This window comes from Thermothelomyces thermophilus, chromosome 1 (genome assembly GCF_000226095.1).
Source record: "Thermothelomyces thermophilus ATCC 42464 chromosome 1, complete sequence".
In the NCBI taxonomy this organism is placed as follows: domain Eukaryota; kingdom Fungi; phylum Ascomycota; class Sordariomycetes; order Sordariales; family Chaetomiaceae; genus Thermothelomyces; species Thermothelomyces thermophilus.
In genome coordinates this window covers 3748844-3761026 of record NC_016472.1, presented here as the reverse complement: position 1 = coordinate 3761026, position 12183 = coordinate 3748844, and the positions used below count along the sequence as shown (strand labels likewise).

Genomic DNA, 12183 nt, shown 5'->3' with positions numbered 1-12183 from the left:
TTCCATTATATATACGTTGACGGCGTGCCGGCGTAGTTACTGTGGCATAGGCACTTTTGTTGCCGCGGCATTTATGTGGGAGATTTTTGAGGTCATTTGCGACGAGGCAGATTTTTTTTCCCGAAGTCATGCGTTCCACGAGGCCTCCCGATCCGTCGAGACATGCGCGACGCAGTCTTTCTCCAGTTCGGAAGGCGAGCGCAAGGCGAGCCTGGGCGCAACGTTGCCCCAATGGCCAAATTTGGAGATCTGCCATACCTGACGCAGTGGTGCAAGTCGTCGGTTACCGACAAGCTTGCACGTCACCAAAACCAACGAGTCATTTGCATGATCACTGCCTCGAGCTGATATTCGGATGAGCTTTGAGGGCATCTAGGGTCGGAAGTGAGGAGGGATTTCGTCAACGAGTACGGACGCGGGAACTCGAAGGAACTGATCAGTTTTTTTTTCTGGCCCGCCAAACAGTGGTTGACAACACGAGGAGCTTAGATTCACAAACTCGATGCTGTGACACCTCCTTAGAGCTGCCACCATGTTCGCTGCTGCGGAAAGGTTGAGCCTCAGCTTCGGAAACCACCTATCAGTTTCGGCCACAGCTTTCCGATTTCCTTCTTGCTCCGCTTCCTGATTCTCCCTTACTTCTTGTCCTCTTTTTGCCTTGTTCTCCAGTTTTTACAATTGGGAAGTCGACTTACAGTGGAAGCGGGTTTCTTATATTGGCTGCATACGGGACGGCCTCTGAGGCTTACGCGAACCTAAGCGGATGGAAGATGGCGGCACGGCACGGCTCGGTAGTCGGACGGGAATCCCCACCGTTTCCCGTCCCGCGAAAAGGGGAACCCGGCAGTTTACCGGGATTGGCGGGTCTAGCCGCAGCCCTGCGATTGAGGCTTGCCCCCCCGGCAACACTCCGAGTGGAGATCTTCTGCCGGCGTTACTCGGAGGTGAACACTCTAACTACGGATGCGGTCGATAAAACATCTTATGAAGGATATGATAACTCGGTTGGGCGGCATAGATTGAGACATGGGCGGCTACTTTGTTGGTTCAGGACGGATACAAAACGGGATCTACAGACGTGTTTCGTCGATTTCGGTTCTTGACTTATTTGTTTTCCGTTTGTGTCATTCGCCAGGCTATTCTTTTTGTTTCTATCATATGAAAGATGTAGTTGCTTAAGTGTCGATGCCGAAGAGGATCGTGTCGGTCTTTTTTTTTTTTTTACGGCGGCAGGACTCTGATTCCTTCTCCTCGCAGTGTTGTCTTTGTTCTATACGGTTGTATTCACTTATTGGATATGTATAATGTTCATAACCGGTTCGAAGTTGTGGGTGGCAGTACAGAACTAGGATGATGTGGTATTGGCGACGGGCGACGGTAGTGATGGCATTTGGAAGGAGGCTATATATGTTAGGTCTAGAAGGCAACAGCATGTTGAGTCGTAAGGCTGATCTTCAACCTCTCAAATGTTGCCCAAGACGGTGTGATACCGGACCACGGCCAGACCATTTCCAAGAACGTGTGAAACGTGTGTAGGATCTGATGAGACAAGCTTGCTTCATCAGGGGTGGTTGAGCGTCGACAGAGATCGGAGAGGAAAGAGGGGGAGCATGGTGTGCGACACGGACAGATAATCTTTGTTACTCGACCAACTCCCAGAGGAGCACGAGCAGCGCGATATAACTCACCAAGCTCAGACCGACCAACAGCCCCACGCTGTTCCCGCTCGTCCTGAACTTCTTCTTGACCACAACCTGCCTCGCGCGCGGCCGTTGGCCATTGCTCCTGCTACTTCTCCGCCGCATCGTCTCTCCGAGATCATCAGGCACGCCGGGCCCACCACCACCACCACCACCTCCTCCTCCGCCTCCTCCTCCTCCTCCTACTCCTCCTTCCCTTTCTTCTCCTACCCCTTCCTCCTGTTCCTCCTCCTCCTCCTCCTCCTCCTGCACCTCCTCGCTGTCGAAGAACTGGCGGTTGCCCTCGTAGCGGCGGTAGACGGCGACGAGCAGGACGGCGGCGCCGTAGCAGGCCAGCAGGGCGCCGATGGGGTAGAACTCGGAGGTGAAGATCTTGAGGACGACGAGGGCGAAGGAGAATTGGGAGAGGGCGGTGCGCATGTAGGCGCCTTCGAAGGTGCGCTGGGCGGCGCGGATCTCGACGAGTCTATTTAATGAGCCAAGGTTGAGATTTTTGTTTTTTTTTGGTTATTATCGTTCCTTGCTTGCTTTGAGTTTTCTTTTTTTTGTGGGTGTGTGTGTTTGTGTGTGTTGTTTGTGTACCAAAGGTTGAGAGAGTGTTGGGGGGGGGGGGGGATCGAATCAGGAGAAGTGACTATAGATGATGTGAGAAAGAGTAAAGTGTGCAACAATAGCGCTCGATCAGGCAGGCACAAGAATCTGATCTGAAGGAGGCCACAGAGACAGAATGTATCGACATCGGATGGGATGATGGTCGGGCCGACCTGCCTTGGCCGTGTGATCCATCTCCAAATCTAAGCCGCTAAGCAGTCCCGCCGGCCAACGTCCCAATGTCACATATAGTAAGTAGACAATGAAACTTGCCAAGGCAGCAAATCAATGGACGAGAATAGAGGGTAACGAAACTCAGAAAATCGAGGGGTGATGGAAGCATTTGCTGCAAAATGATGAGACAGCAACTCACTCTTCGCTCGTTAGGATAACGGACCGGGCCCGATGCAGCCTCAGGTGAAGGCGTTCTTCAGGATGCGGGTGGAGGGCCTGGATAATCGTTGTGTAAATTGGCGGGTTGGGGGGGGGGGGGGTTCGAGATCGGATAGTTCCTACGCACCTCAAGTATGGTGGCCATGATAGTTGACTGGTCTATGTAATTGAGCCAGTCCGGAAATGGGCACGATGCCGTGGCTGCATGAGAGAAAGCCCGGAGTTGTTTGGACAAGATGAGAGAGCTCATCTGGAGCTGAGAGCGCAAGAGCAACCGCGACACCTAACTAGACGGGGCCTGGTCCGGGCGCCAAGGCCAGGTTCAAGCCCGGGCCCATTGCGGCTTGGGACCCCAAATGAGCCCTCGTAGCTGCCTGCACCCCAAAACATTGGCCCCCCGTTCCGAGCGCAAGCGCCCGGCATTGGGCGTGTTGCCGACGCATTGCATCATTAGTCTCCCAGCTTCAATTGTTTTGTTTTCATGGCCGCATTCCATTGTTGACATTCAAATCGGAGCGTCAAGAGTCATTACCAATTCCAGTGCGGCACAAACAAAGAAAGGAGAGGAAGCGAGGTAGTGCCGGGTGTGCGGCGGCGGAGACCCGGGGGTGAAACCAACCGAGGACGATGCCGGGCCTCGACCACATCAGTCCGGCCTCCCTCCCTGCCGCCATCTTCCATCTTCCATTTGCCATCTTCCATTTTCCATCTCCCATCTGCCACCTGCCATCTACCGCCACGGCGTGTAGCTAGTTGAGTCGCTGCTGTCCGTGATGGCCCGAATGGTTTTCCTTCCGTCTCCAGCCCGGAGTGACGCGCCAGATCGGCGGCCTGAAGCAGTGTTCATATGTCGGAGCCCATTGGCCCGTCTCAGGACCGGTCCAGCGTTCAGAAGAGCGGAAGAACGGGACCGCTCAGTGGAGGACCGAATGGCGACGGATCGCTGGGCCTCCAACAACTGCGCAGCGTATATATCAGAGACAACTCATCGACTCTTCCTTGCGCCTGCGGACTTGATGCTCAACTTTGGAACTGTGCTGGCACAGTTCCCTCTCTCTCTCTCTCTCTCTCTCTCTCTCTCTCTCTCTCTCTCTCTCTCTCTCTCTCTCTCTCTCTCTCTCTCTCTCTCTCTCTCTCTCTATCTCTCTCTCTAGTCCAGAACTAGGTGAACATACCAAACGTACAGGGATCGCCGCCGAAACATGTCGACGGGTTTCCGTTTTCCTCAACCTCGCCCTTCCCCTGACGGCTTGGATCAAGACTTGCTCGACAGAATTGCGGGTCTGCATCTGAAAGTAACAAATTCAGGATCAGGTTCATGGGGAAACTCGGACATCACCGTCTACAGACAGGTCGAGCGTGTCGTCGAGTATGCTCTCGATCTCCTCTCCGACGAAAGAGGGTTCTGGGCATTGGCCGAGGCGGGACGAAGAGCGTGGGAGAGAGGGTTTCAAAAGCCTCTAAAGAACAGGAGGCCTTCCCTCGGTCCCTTCGAATCACTGGCCAAGTCGTTCCTCAACGAGCTAACGAAATCCGAGGAAGCATTTCTCCAAAGTTTTTGGACCAGCAATCACCCGGATTACAGTGGATATCTCCGAGGGGAGTGGAAATGGGTCGGGTTGGACGAGAAAGTCGAGGGCTCCTGGAAATCCACAGGTAGAGACGTGATACACCTGAACAAACATGTGCGTGTCCGCAGACGAACCCCTGGATACGACTCCAAGTCTCCAGTTTTGCAAGGATGCGCTAACTAAGAGATGCTAACCCACAGATGCTCGAGTCCATGGACCGGGCTTGGAAGATGGCCCAGACGGGGACCTCCAAGTCCGAGGATGCCTACCGCGCCCACCATTACTTCCGCTTCACCTTGGGTGCCAATGTGGCGCGCCAAGTGGTAAACGCCTTCATGAAGTACTTGGCTGGTCGTAAATGGACTTCAGCGCATGACGCGGGTGCCATGTGGGAAAGTCTCATGTTTGGGGGCGAGGTCTTCAACTTCGACGCCCCCGTAGATCCCAGGGCGGTCGAGTACCCCGAGGATCCCATGGGAGATGACCGGTGCGGGACTCTGTGGCTTGTCAAATGGCTGGACGAGAGCCGCGATCCGTCAAATACGCGCGTGCGAAGGCTCCGGGTCGTTTACAGCAAGAGATATGGTGCGTTGGTTCCTCCCATCTCTCTCCCCTTCTTCTTTCACCTTCTTCTTCCTTTCCAGTTATTCTTGGGTTACGGACTGGTCTCCCTCCCCTCGCCCTCTCGCCATCATTGGGCGGTCAAGAAATAACTCACTGTCCTTCTACGTAGGCATCGGATGGGGCGTAGTAGAGGCCCCGGTCTACACGCTCAACGATTTCAGGAGATACAAGCAAATGCACGAGGTGCGCCCCAAGATGAGGCGGGAAAAGTACACAAACGTGAAGCAAGCGCCGACCGGCAACCGCCCAAGCTATGACGAGGACCTTGGGCGGCAAAGGGCCGGCACGGGCACGCCGAATTCTGCCTCGTCGATCACTTCTTCTGCCCCGTCTTCTGCCCCGTCTTCGGCCACGTCCTCGGCCCCGTCTTATACCGGCGGCGGCTACGTAGGCGGGGGATCAGGGGGATCACGAAGCAGTTCCTCTCGGCACCGAACTGCCGGCGCATTCCAAGCTGCGGATGGTTATCAATATATGCATTATGGGTATGAATACTGTGATGACTACTGCTACTATGATGTTCGCAGGCTCCGCCGCCGAAGATAAGGTTACCTACTCAAAAGGTGGCCAGTAGGGTGGCCCCGGGAAGAGAGTGAGAACGCCAAAATACTGGAGGCGTGCCCCTACTTGTAGCGACCTAGACCCGAGGTAGTTAGTACGTAGAAGATGTGAATCGGAGTCTGAATTCAACAGACAAGAACAGGACAAGGGACCGCCATTGGCGTCGTGTGGAGAGTTTACGACCCTTCCAGCGTGCCTACTGAAAAAGCGAGATCCTCAGTCAGATGGTCCAGCAATCATTTTCCAATTTTTATCTTCTTAGTTCTCTGTCTCCCTGTAATCCCCCCTCCCCCCCCGGGCCGCGAGGGATCCCCTCCTAAGAAGTCAGAACCCTTGCGCCCGTCCCCCCTTTGCCGTCACGATTCCGATTCCGATTCCCGGGGGGAGGGGGGGGGGGGGGGGGGGGCAGCATCCTCGAGAACCTCGCGGACCGGAACCCGAACAGGTCCGCGCCCGGGCTCGCCGATCGGCAGCAGTTCGCCTCTCTTCCTGCGACGGCCGCGCGAGCCGCCAACAACAACCCGGCGACGCCACGTCAGGGAGAGGGGATCGTGTCAGGGGCCGAGCAGCGCCGGTACAAGTGACGCATGAGAAAGAAGGGGGGGGGCTGGAAGAGAAAGAATCCCCACCGTTAGTACAGGGCCGTGTTTCCCGCCGGCCGCTGATGCTGAAACAAGGTCGAAGAAATAGGAGGGAAGTGGAAAAAAAGGCGAAAAATAAAAAAAAGAAAATGATAGGAAGTGGTGAATGCTGGGTAGGCAGTTCCAGGGCCGCGAATGTATGCACCCTGCGGCGCTGTCGTGAGATCCTATCTCCACCGTCGGCGAGTTGTTGAAACAACAAGACATGGCTAGGATGTAAGCTTCCTAAGCTTCCTAAGCTTCCCTGCTCCACGGCACCGTTACACACCCTACTTCGTGGCCTCTTGATGATGTGACTGGATTGGATGCCTAGTGAGTGCGCACGCCGTCTGTCCCCTTTCCCCGTCAGAGTCGAATCCTGTTTGGCCGTGGCCCTTCCAAAACCGGCCAAACCTGGTGATGGCGTCAGGCCGTGACAGTACGCCTCCGCCGAGTCAGCTTAACTAGCTAACGTTAGCCCATCGCGGCGGGCCGACAAGCGACGAGCCATGGAGGCGAGGAAGACGGGTATAATAAGGCCGGGGCTGGCCAGGTTCGGCGCTCATCATCATCTTCGCCTTAGCATCTCACCTACAAACTTACGAATCACTCTTGCTTCAACCGGCCGAGCCGATCACAACAACCTTTGAGACCGCAGAAACCGAGACGAGAGAGGGAAAAAGAAAAAAAAAATGAGCAACCAGCAGCCTCGCGACACCAAGTCCAAGTCTGGAAGCACCTCGGTCTCCTCCAGGAACGGACTCCTCGCGCCCATCGACGTTAAGGTTCCCTATCCTACCAGCAAGAAGATGAGGGATCTTGCCAAGGAGGGCAGTGACACCCGCCCTGGTCAGCAGTTTGTATCTGCCAAGGTCGCCAGATCCTCGGGCAAGTAATTAAGTTAAATGGCAATGACTTGTCAGCGAGTGTTCTGCACATGACACTCGACGGACAGCATTGGAGGGGAGGGCAAGAAGAAATGGAGAGGAAAACAAGTTTGGAGAGAGCTGCTTCTATGTACAAGAGCGCCTTTCGCAAATGAATGGGTGCATTTTGTAGTTGGGCCGGCAGGTATCCGAGTTGCACCGAACAGAGCTGGTCTCGTTTTTTTTTAAGTACCTTGTCGAATCAATCCAACAGTGCACTCGTTAATCCATGCAGAAGAGGAATGTAATCCGTAAGTACGGATTAATTGGTTTCGTGTGGAGCCAACCGTGAAATACACTACCACTGCACGACAGGGATATTACCCGCAGCCGACCTACCCCAAATGCTATTGCGTATTACAAGTACTACGTAATCCGTAAGTGTGGTCGCATGCATGCCATTGAAGCTTCGTGGCCGCTTCGAGCTGCCCATCCTCAAGGCCAAGTTCCCGTCACACCTCGACGACAAGAGCCATCACCACCACCACGAAAACCCCCATCCCGACCGAACCAACTCGGGCGAAGGACGGAGCTGCTGCCCACCACCCCGAGTTTCCAATTTCTCTTTTTTTTTCCTCCTTCCCTGTTCCGACCGCGGCTCGCATCACCAATCTTTCCTATATACGGAGTATAAACCTTCCCATCCCCCAATCCATTGGATCCATCGGGGTCCCTCCCCAGCCGCGAGAAAGAGAAGAAAGAAACATGGCACCTAAGCAGAGAGCCGCCACCGCCGCCGTCGCAGGAGCAACAACCCCGGCGAGGGCGACGACCCCTATCCCACAATCGGCCTCACCACGGACATCATCGCCAGCGCCAGCGTCGCCGCCTCCCTCAGCATCGGCATCGGCATCATCATCATCATCAGCAGCAGCAGCAGCAGCAGCACCGCCCGCCGCCGCGACACTCAGCAAGGCCGCCGCCCGTCCGGGCGTCGGGCACGGACACGGGCGCGGCGCTCCGCCGACGTGGGACCGCATCGTGCACAACGTGCTGGCGCACTACCTCGACACGACGCCGCAGCGGACCAGGCTGCTCGACGCCTTCATGGCCTTCCTCGTCGCCGTCGGCGCCCTGCAGTTCCTCTACTGCGTCCTGGCCGGCAACTACGTACGTTTTTTTTTCTCTGCTTTTGCTCTGCTTTTGCCCTGCTCTGTTCTGCTTTGCTTTGCGTCTCCTTCCTTCCGTTCCCTCCTTCCCTCATCCCCCCCCCCCCCCCCAAACAAACAAATTCCTCTCGTCCCCCCCGTCCCCTCTGTGGTCGTTCGTGATGTGATGATGCTAACCAAGGTGCCCGCACCCACCCCGCAACAGCCCTTCAACGCCTTCCTGTCCGGGTTCGCCGCCACAGTCGGGCAGTTTGTTCTCACCGGTAGGTCCTCTCTCGGTTCCCCCCTTTTCCGCGAGGATACAAGGATGGCCATATAGGAATGGGAGAAGGGAGAATGCTGCCGTGCTGACGTTCCGGTGGGTGGTTGACAGCTTCGTTGCGGATCCAGACGACCGAGGCGAACAAGGGCGACTTCCCGGCCGTGTCGCCCGAACGGTACGTTTTATACATACATACATACATATATATATATATTTTCCCTTGTTCCGTTTGCACCTCTTGATGAAGCGGACGGCTGACACGCGGGGCAGCGCCTTTGCCGACTACATCGTGTGCAGCCTGATCCTGCACTTTTTTTGCGTCAACTTTATCAACTAGGGAATGGGAGCTCAAAGCAGAGATGGGGCGCGTGGGAGAGGGCGGTGGGATGGATATATCCAGACGTGGCTTGCCTGCGTTGCTTGCTCGCTTTTCTTTTCTTCTTCTCTTCTGTGGTATATTTTTTTTGGGACTGTAAAACGATACGGCCGGAGTTCTCATGGGGTTGTTGGCGCGGCCGCTGCTACACTAGAACCGATTGCGCGAAAGGGAAAAAAGAAAAAAAGAGGGAGTCATATTTTCCATGTCTGCTAAGATTTCGCACCGATCAAATTCACTCGCCCCCTTCCTCCTTTGGGGGCGTGCTCCCCGCCCTGGGCGGCCCTCCCCTCGGTGGTCCCCCTTTGGGCGGCGGCGGGAGCGGCGAGTTTCTCCCGCTCGGCACGCGGTCCAGCTCTCTGCTCTTCTTCTCCTCTTCCCTGAAGTAGTCGTCCATGAGATTCGGCCCCCCGCGGTGCGGCCGCTCCTTCTTCTTGCTCCTCGGCGGCGCCTCCGCTGGCGCGACCTGCGCCCCCACCAACTGCGCCGGCACCAGCAAGTCCGCCGACCCCGACGGCGGCGGTGGTGGTGGCGGCGGCGGCGTCGTTGCCGTCGTGCCGGGCGACCCGACTCTCGCTGCTGCTGCTGCTGCTGCCGCCGCAGCTGTTGCCGGCACAAACCCGGTCTGGCCGGTAAAGGAAGCGTCTCCGTCGAACAAGGTCTCGCCCGGCGCGTTCACGGGCTCGCTCAGCGGGGCGGGCAGGCGGTGCAGGGCGCCGTAGCCCAGGACGCAGCCGAGGGCGCCCTGGCCGCCCCAGTCGCGGCTCGGCCGGATGGTCACCTCGCGGGTGACGTCGTACTCGTTGTTGTAGACGTACAGGCGCAGGGGGCGGCCGATGTGGTCCTCGACCAGCTCGCTCAGGCCCCCCTCGCCGTGCAGCACCCCCTCGGGCGTGCCCAGGATGTAGTCGCTGTAGGGCAGCAGGCCGGCGGCGTCGGCCGGCGAGTTGGCCGGCACGTCGAGCACGTGCCAGATGTTGGACACCACCGACAGCGCCGTCCACTGCAGCGTCAGCCCCAGCGAGCCCGTGTCGGCGGGGACGGGTATGTGCAGCGTGCGCGTCCGCTGGCCCTGTAAGCGGTCGATCGATCACCCGGTTAGCGCCTGGAGAGAGAGAGAGAGAGAGAGAGAGAGAGAGGGAGCGGTCGAGAAAGAGAAAACAATAATAAATAAATAAATATATAAATAAGAAATTGGTACGCCACCTTTGCGCTCCAGAGCCCGAGCATGACGTTGTTGCCGGCGCAGTTGCGCACCTCCTGGGCGAACAGCCTGGGGTCGGAATCGTCCTGGGGGGGGGGGTGTTGTCCCATTAATTAGCATCTATCCTCCTAACAAAGGCAAGGGCATCATCCAAAGTTCCCCTTTCCCCTTCCCCCTTCCCCTCTCCCCCACCTCGATGGTGTCCTTCCTTACAATCACGCGCCCGTTGATGCCCACGATGAAGTCGAACCAGGGCTCGATGGGCAGCTGTTGGTTGGTGTTGCGCAGCACCTGGAACCCGAATCCCCCGTGCTGGTTTCCCTTGGCGGCCGGCATTGGCTCGCCATCGAGGCGCGATATAAACCGGTTGAGCGCGTTGAACATGGCGTCGACCTTCGCTATTCTCTCGTCTTGTTGTGCGTCGTGTCGTGTTGCTGGGTCGGTGTTTCGGGCGCAACGTAAGAGCTTCAGCAACACACCTATGCAAGCTCCACGGCAGCAGCTACTGCTGTGTTACCGTACGATACGGCCCGTAGGTAATTACCTGCCCCGCGGCCTACTTACTAGTAGCCTTCAAGGTGCTACAAGTTACACAGTACGTTAGTGGGGTTTGAGACCCCTGCAGCAGCTTCCTTTCTCGGCGGTGCTTCCCTGTGCCAAGCCAAAGTACGTACACAGTAAGTACTTGGGGGAGAGTTCACTTATCGACCTGAATCCAGCTTTTCACGGAGCTGTGAGCGGCCATTTACAACCAACAGTTTCTTTTTTTCCCGTTTTGTCGTTCATTCTATCCGGGCATAACGTTAAGAGGGAAGGAATCGATATCACTAGACAAACACCAAACACAACCGCCACTCATTTTGCGTCTACGAACCCTCCAGTGCACACACTCGTTCTGCGCCTCGTCATGGCGCTCACGCCCGTTCGAGGCACGCTGCCTCTCACTGACGAATGTCACCACTACGACGACGTGAGGGAGGTGCCTTGGGAGCTTAAAAAGTGAGGCTCCATTTCCCCTCAATTTCCCCTCCCCCGATCCGAGTTTGAGAACTCGACAACGAATTACGCCTTCTGACTGCTTTTTGTGAAAAGATACTGGCACCAGCGCTACTCCATCTTCACCTATTACGACTACAACATCCGCCTCACCGACGATGCCTGGTTCGGCGTGACCCCCGAGCCCGTAGCTACGTACAGGAGCCCCCTCCCCTTTTTTTTTTTTGTTTCCTTACTTTCTTTACATATATATGTATATATATTTATTCTCCTCCTGCTCACGCAGAGAGCAAGGCAGTCTTGTAAGATAGAGATCTCCATCGATACTAACACCCTCCCCCCCAACCCCCCCTTCTTAGTCAAGTCGCCAAGGACATGCGCTCGCACAAGCGCTCCAACCCGCCCAAGGACATCATCGTCGACCTGTTCGCCGGCGTCGGCGGCAACACCATCGCCTTCGCCCTCTCGGGCAAGTGGGACCGCGTCGTCGGCATCGAGAAGGACGCCGCGACGCTCGCCTGCGCCCAGCACAACGCGGCCGTCTACGGCGTGCCCGAGGGCGCCATCACCTGGGTCCATGCCGACTGCCTCGACTTCCTCGCCCGCCTCAAGAGCGATGCCGAGGCGGCGGCGGCGGAGATAAGGGATGATGATGATGTTGTTGATGATGAGGAGAACAAGGAGACGCGGAGCAACAAGAAGAACAAGAAAAAGAAGAAGGCAAAAAAACACCGGGGCCTCGATCCGTCCCTGAGGCTGGACCTGTCCAAGACGGTCCTGTTCGCCTCGCCGCCCTGGGGAGGCGTGAGCTACCGCGACCAGGACGTCTTCGACCTCGGCACCATGGAGCCCTACAACCTCGCGACCCTGCACGAGGCCTGCCGGCCGATGGAGCACGCCCTGTACCTGCCGCGCACCAGCGATCTGCGCCAGATCGCCGAGCTGGTGCCGGACGGCAGCGACGTCAAGGTCGAGGTGGTGCAATACTGCATGGAGGGCGCCAGTAAGGCCATGGTGGCCTACTTCCCAGCGGAATGAATGAAGCTGATGCAGACCAAAAAAAAAAAAAAAAAAAAAGGGGGGAAAGGGGGGGGGGGGGCAAGCACCATGGTGTGTGTCTTCGCGCGGCGTTATTGAACACCGTCGGTTCGAACTTGGTCTCTGGTTATTTTTTGTTCTTTTTGTCTACCTCTTTTCACCCGTATTAATGCGTAGTGTACGCACCCTAAACTGCCCCGACCCCCCTACAC

At 56.7% G+C, this 12183-nt stretch overlaps 4 protein-coding genes across 4 annotated transcripts; 2 read left to right on the top strand and 2 right to left on the bottom strand.

The window, feature by feature from the left end:
* Positions 1-1536: 1536 nt before the first annotated feature.
* MYCTH_2296019 (uncharacterized protein) lies at positions 1537-2947 on the bottom strand. Its single transcript, XM_003659198.1, has 3 exons — positions 2812-2947; positions 2665-2741; positions 1537-2166 (listed from the first exon to the last, which is right to left on the bottom strand). The coding sequence occupies exons 1-3, from the start codon at positions 2827-2829 to the stop codon at positions 1641-1643; spliced, it is 621 nt and encodes a 206-aa protein (XP_003659246.1). The 5' UTR covers positions 2830-2947; the 3' UTR covers positions 1537-1640.
* A 364-nt stretch (positions 2948-3311) lies between these two features.
* On the top strand, positions 3312-6024 carry MYCTH_2122870 (uncharacterized protein; the record flags this gene model as incomplete). The annotated part of the gene is made up of 5 exons (XM_003659197.1): positions 3312-3429; positions 3999-4369; positions 4456-4840; positions 4989-5364; positions 5886-6024. 5 exons carry the CDS (start codon positions 3312-3314, stop codon positions 6022-6024), a joined length of 1389 nt encoding a protein of 462 aa, XP_003659245.1.
* Positions 6025-8553: 2529 nt separating this feature from the next.
* MYCTH_2296015 (uncharacterized protein) lies at positions 8554-10409 on the bottom strand. Its single transcript, XM_003659196.1, has 3 exons — positions 10151-10409; positions 9940-10023; positions 8554-9805 (listed from the first exon to the last, which is right to left on the bottom strand). Exons 1-3 carry the CDS (start codon positions 10319-10321, stop codon positions 8969-8971), a joined length of 1092 nt encoding a protein of 363 aa, XP_003659244.1. The 5' UTR covers positions 10322-10409; the 3' UTR covers positions 8554-8968.
* Positions 10410-10675: 266 nt separating this feature from the next.
* Positions 10676-11988, top strand: MYCTH_2296014 (uncharacterized protein). The gene is made up of 3 exons (XM_003659195.1): positions 10676-10936; positions 11030-11128; positions 11293-11988. The coding sequence occupies exons 1-3, from the start codon at positions 10845-10847 to the stop codon at positions 11969-11971; spliced, it is 870 nt and encodes a 289-aa protein (XP_003659243.1). The 5' UTR covers positions 10676-10844; the 3' UTR covers positions 11972-11988.
* The last annotated feature ends 195 nt before the right edge of the window (positions 11989-12183 follow it).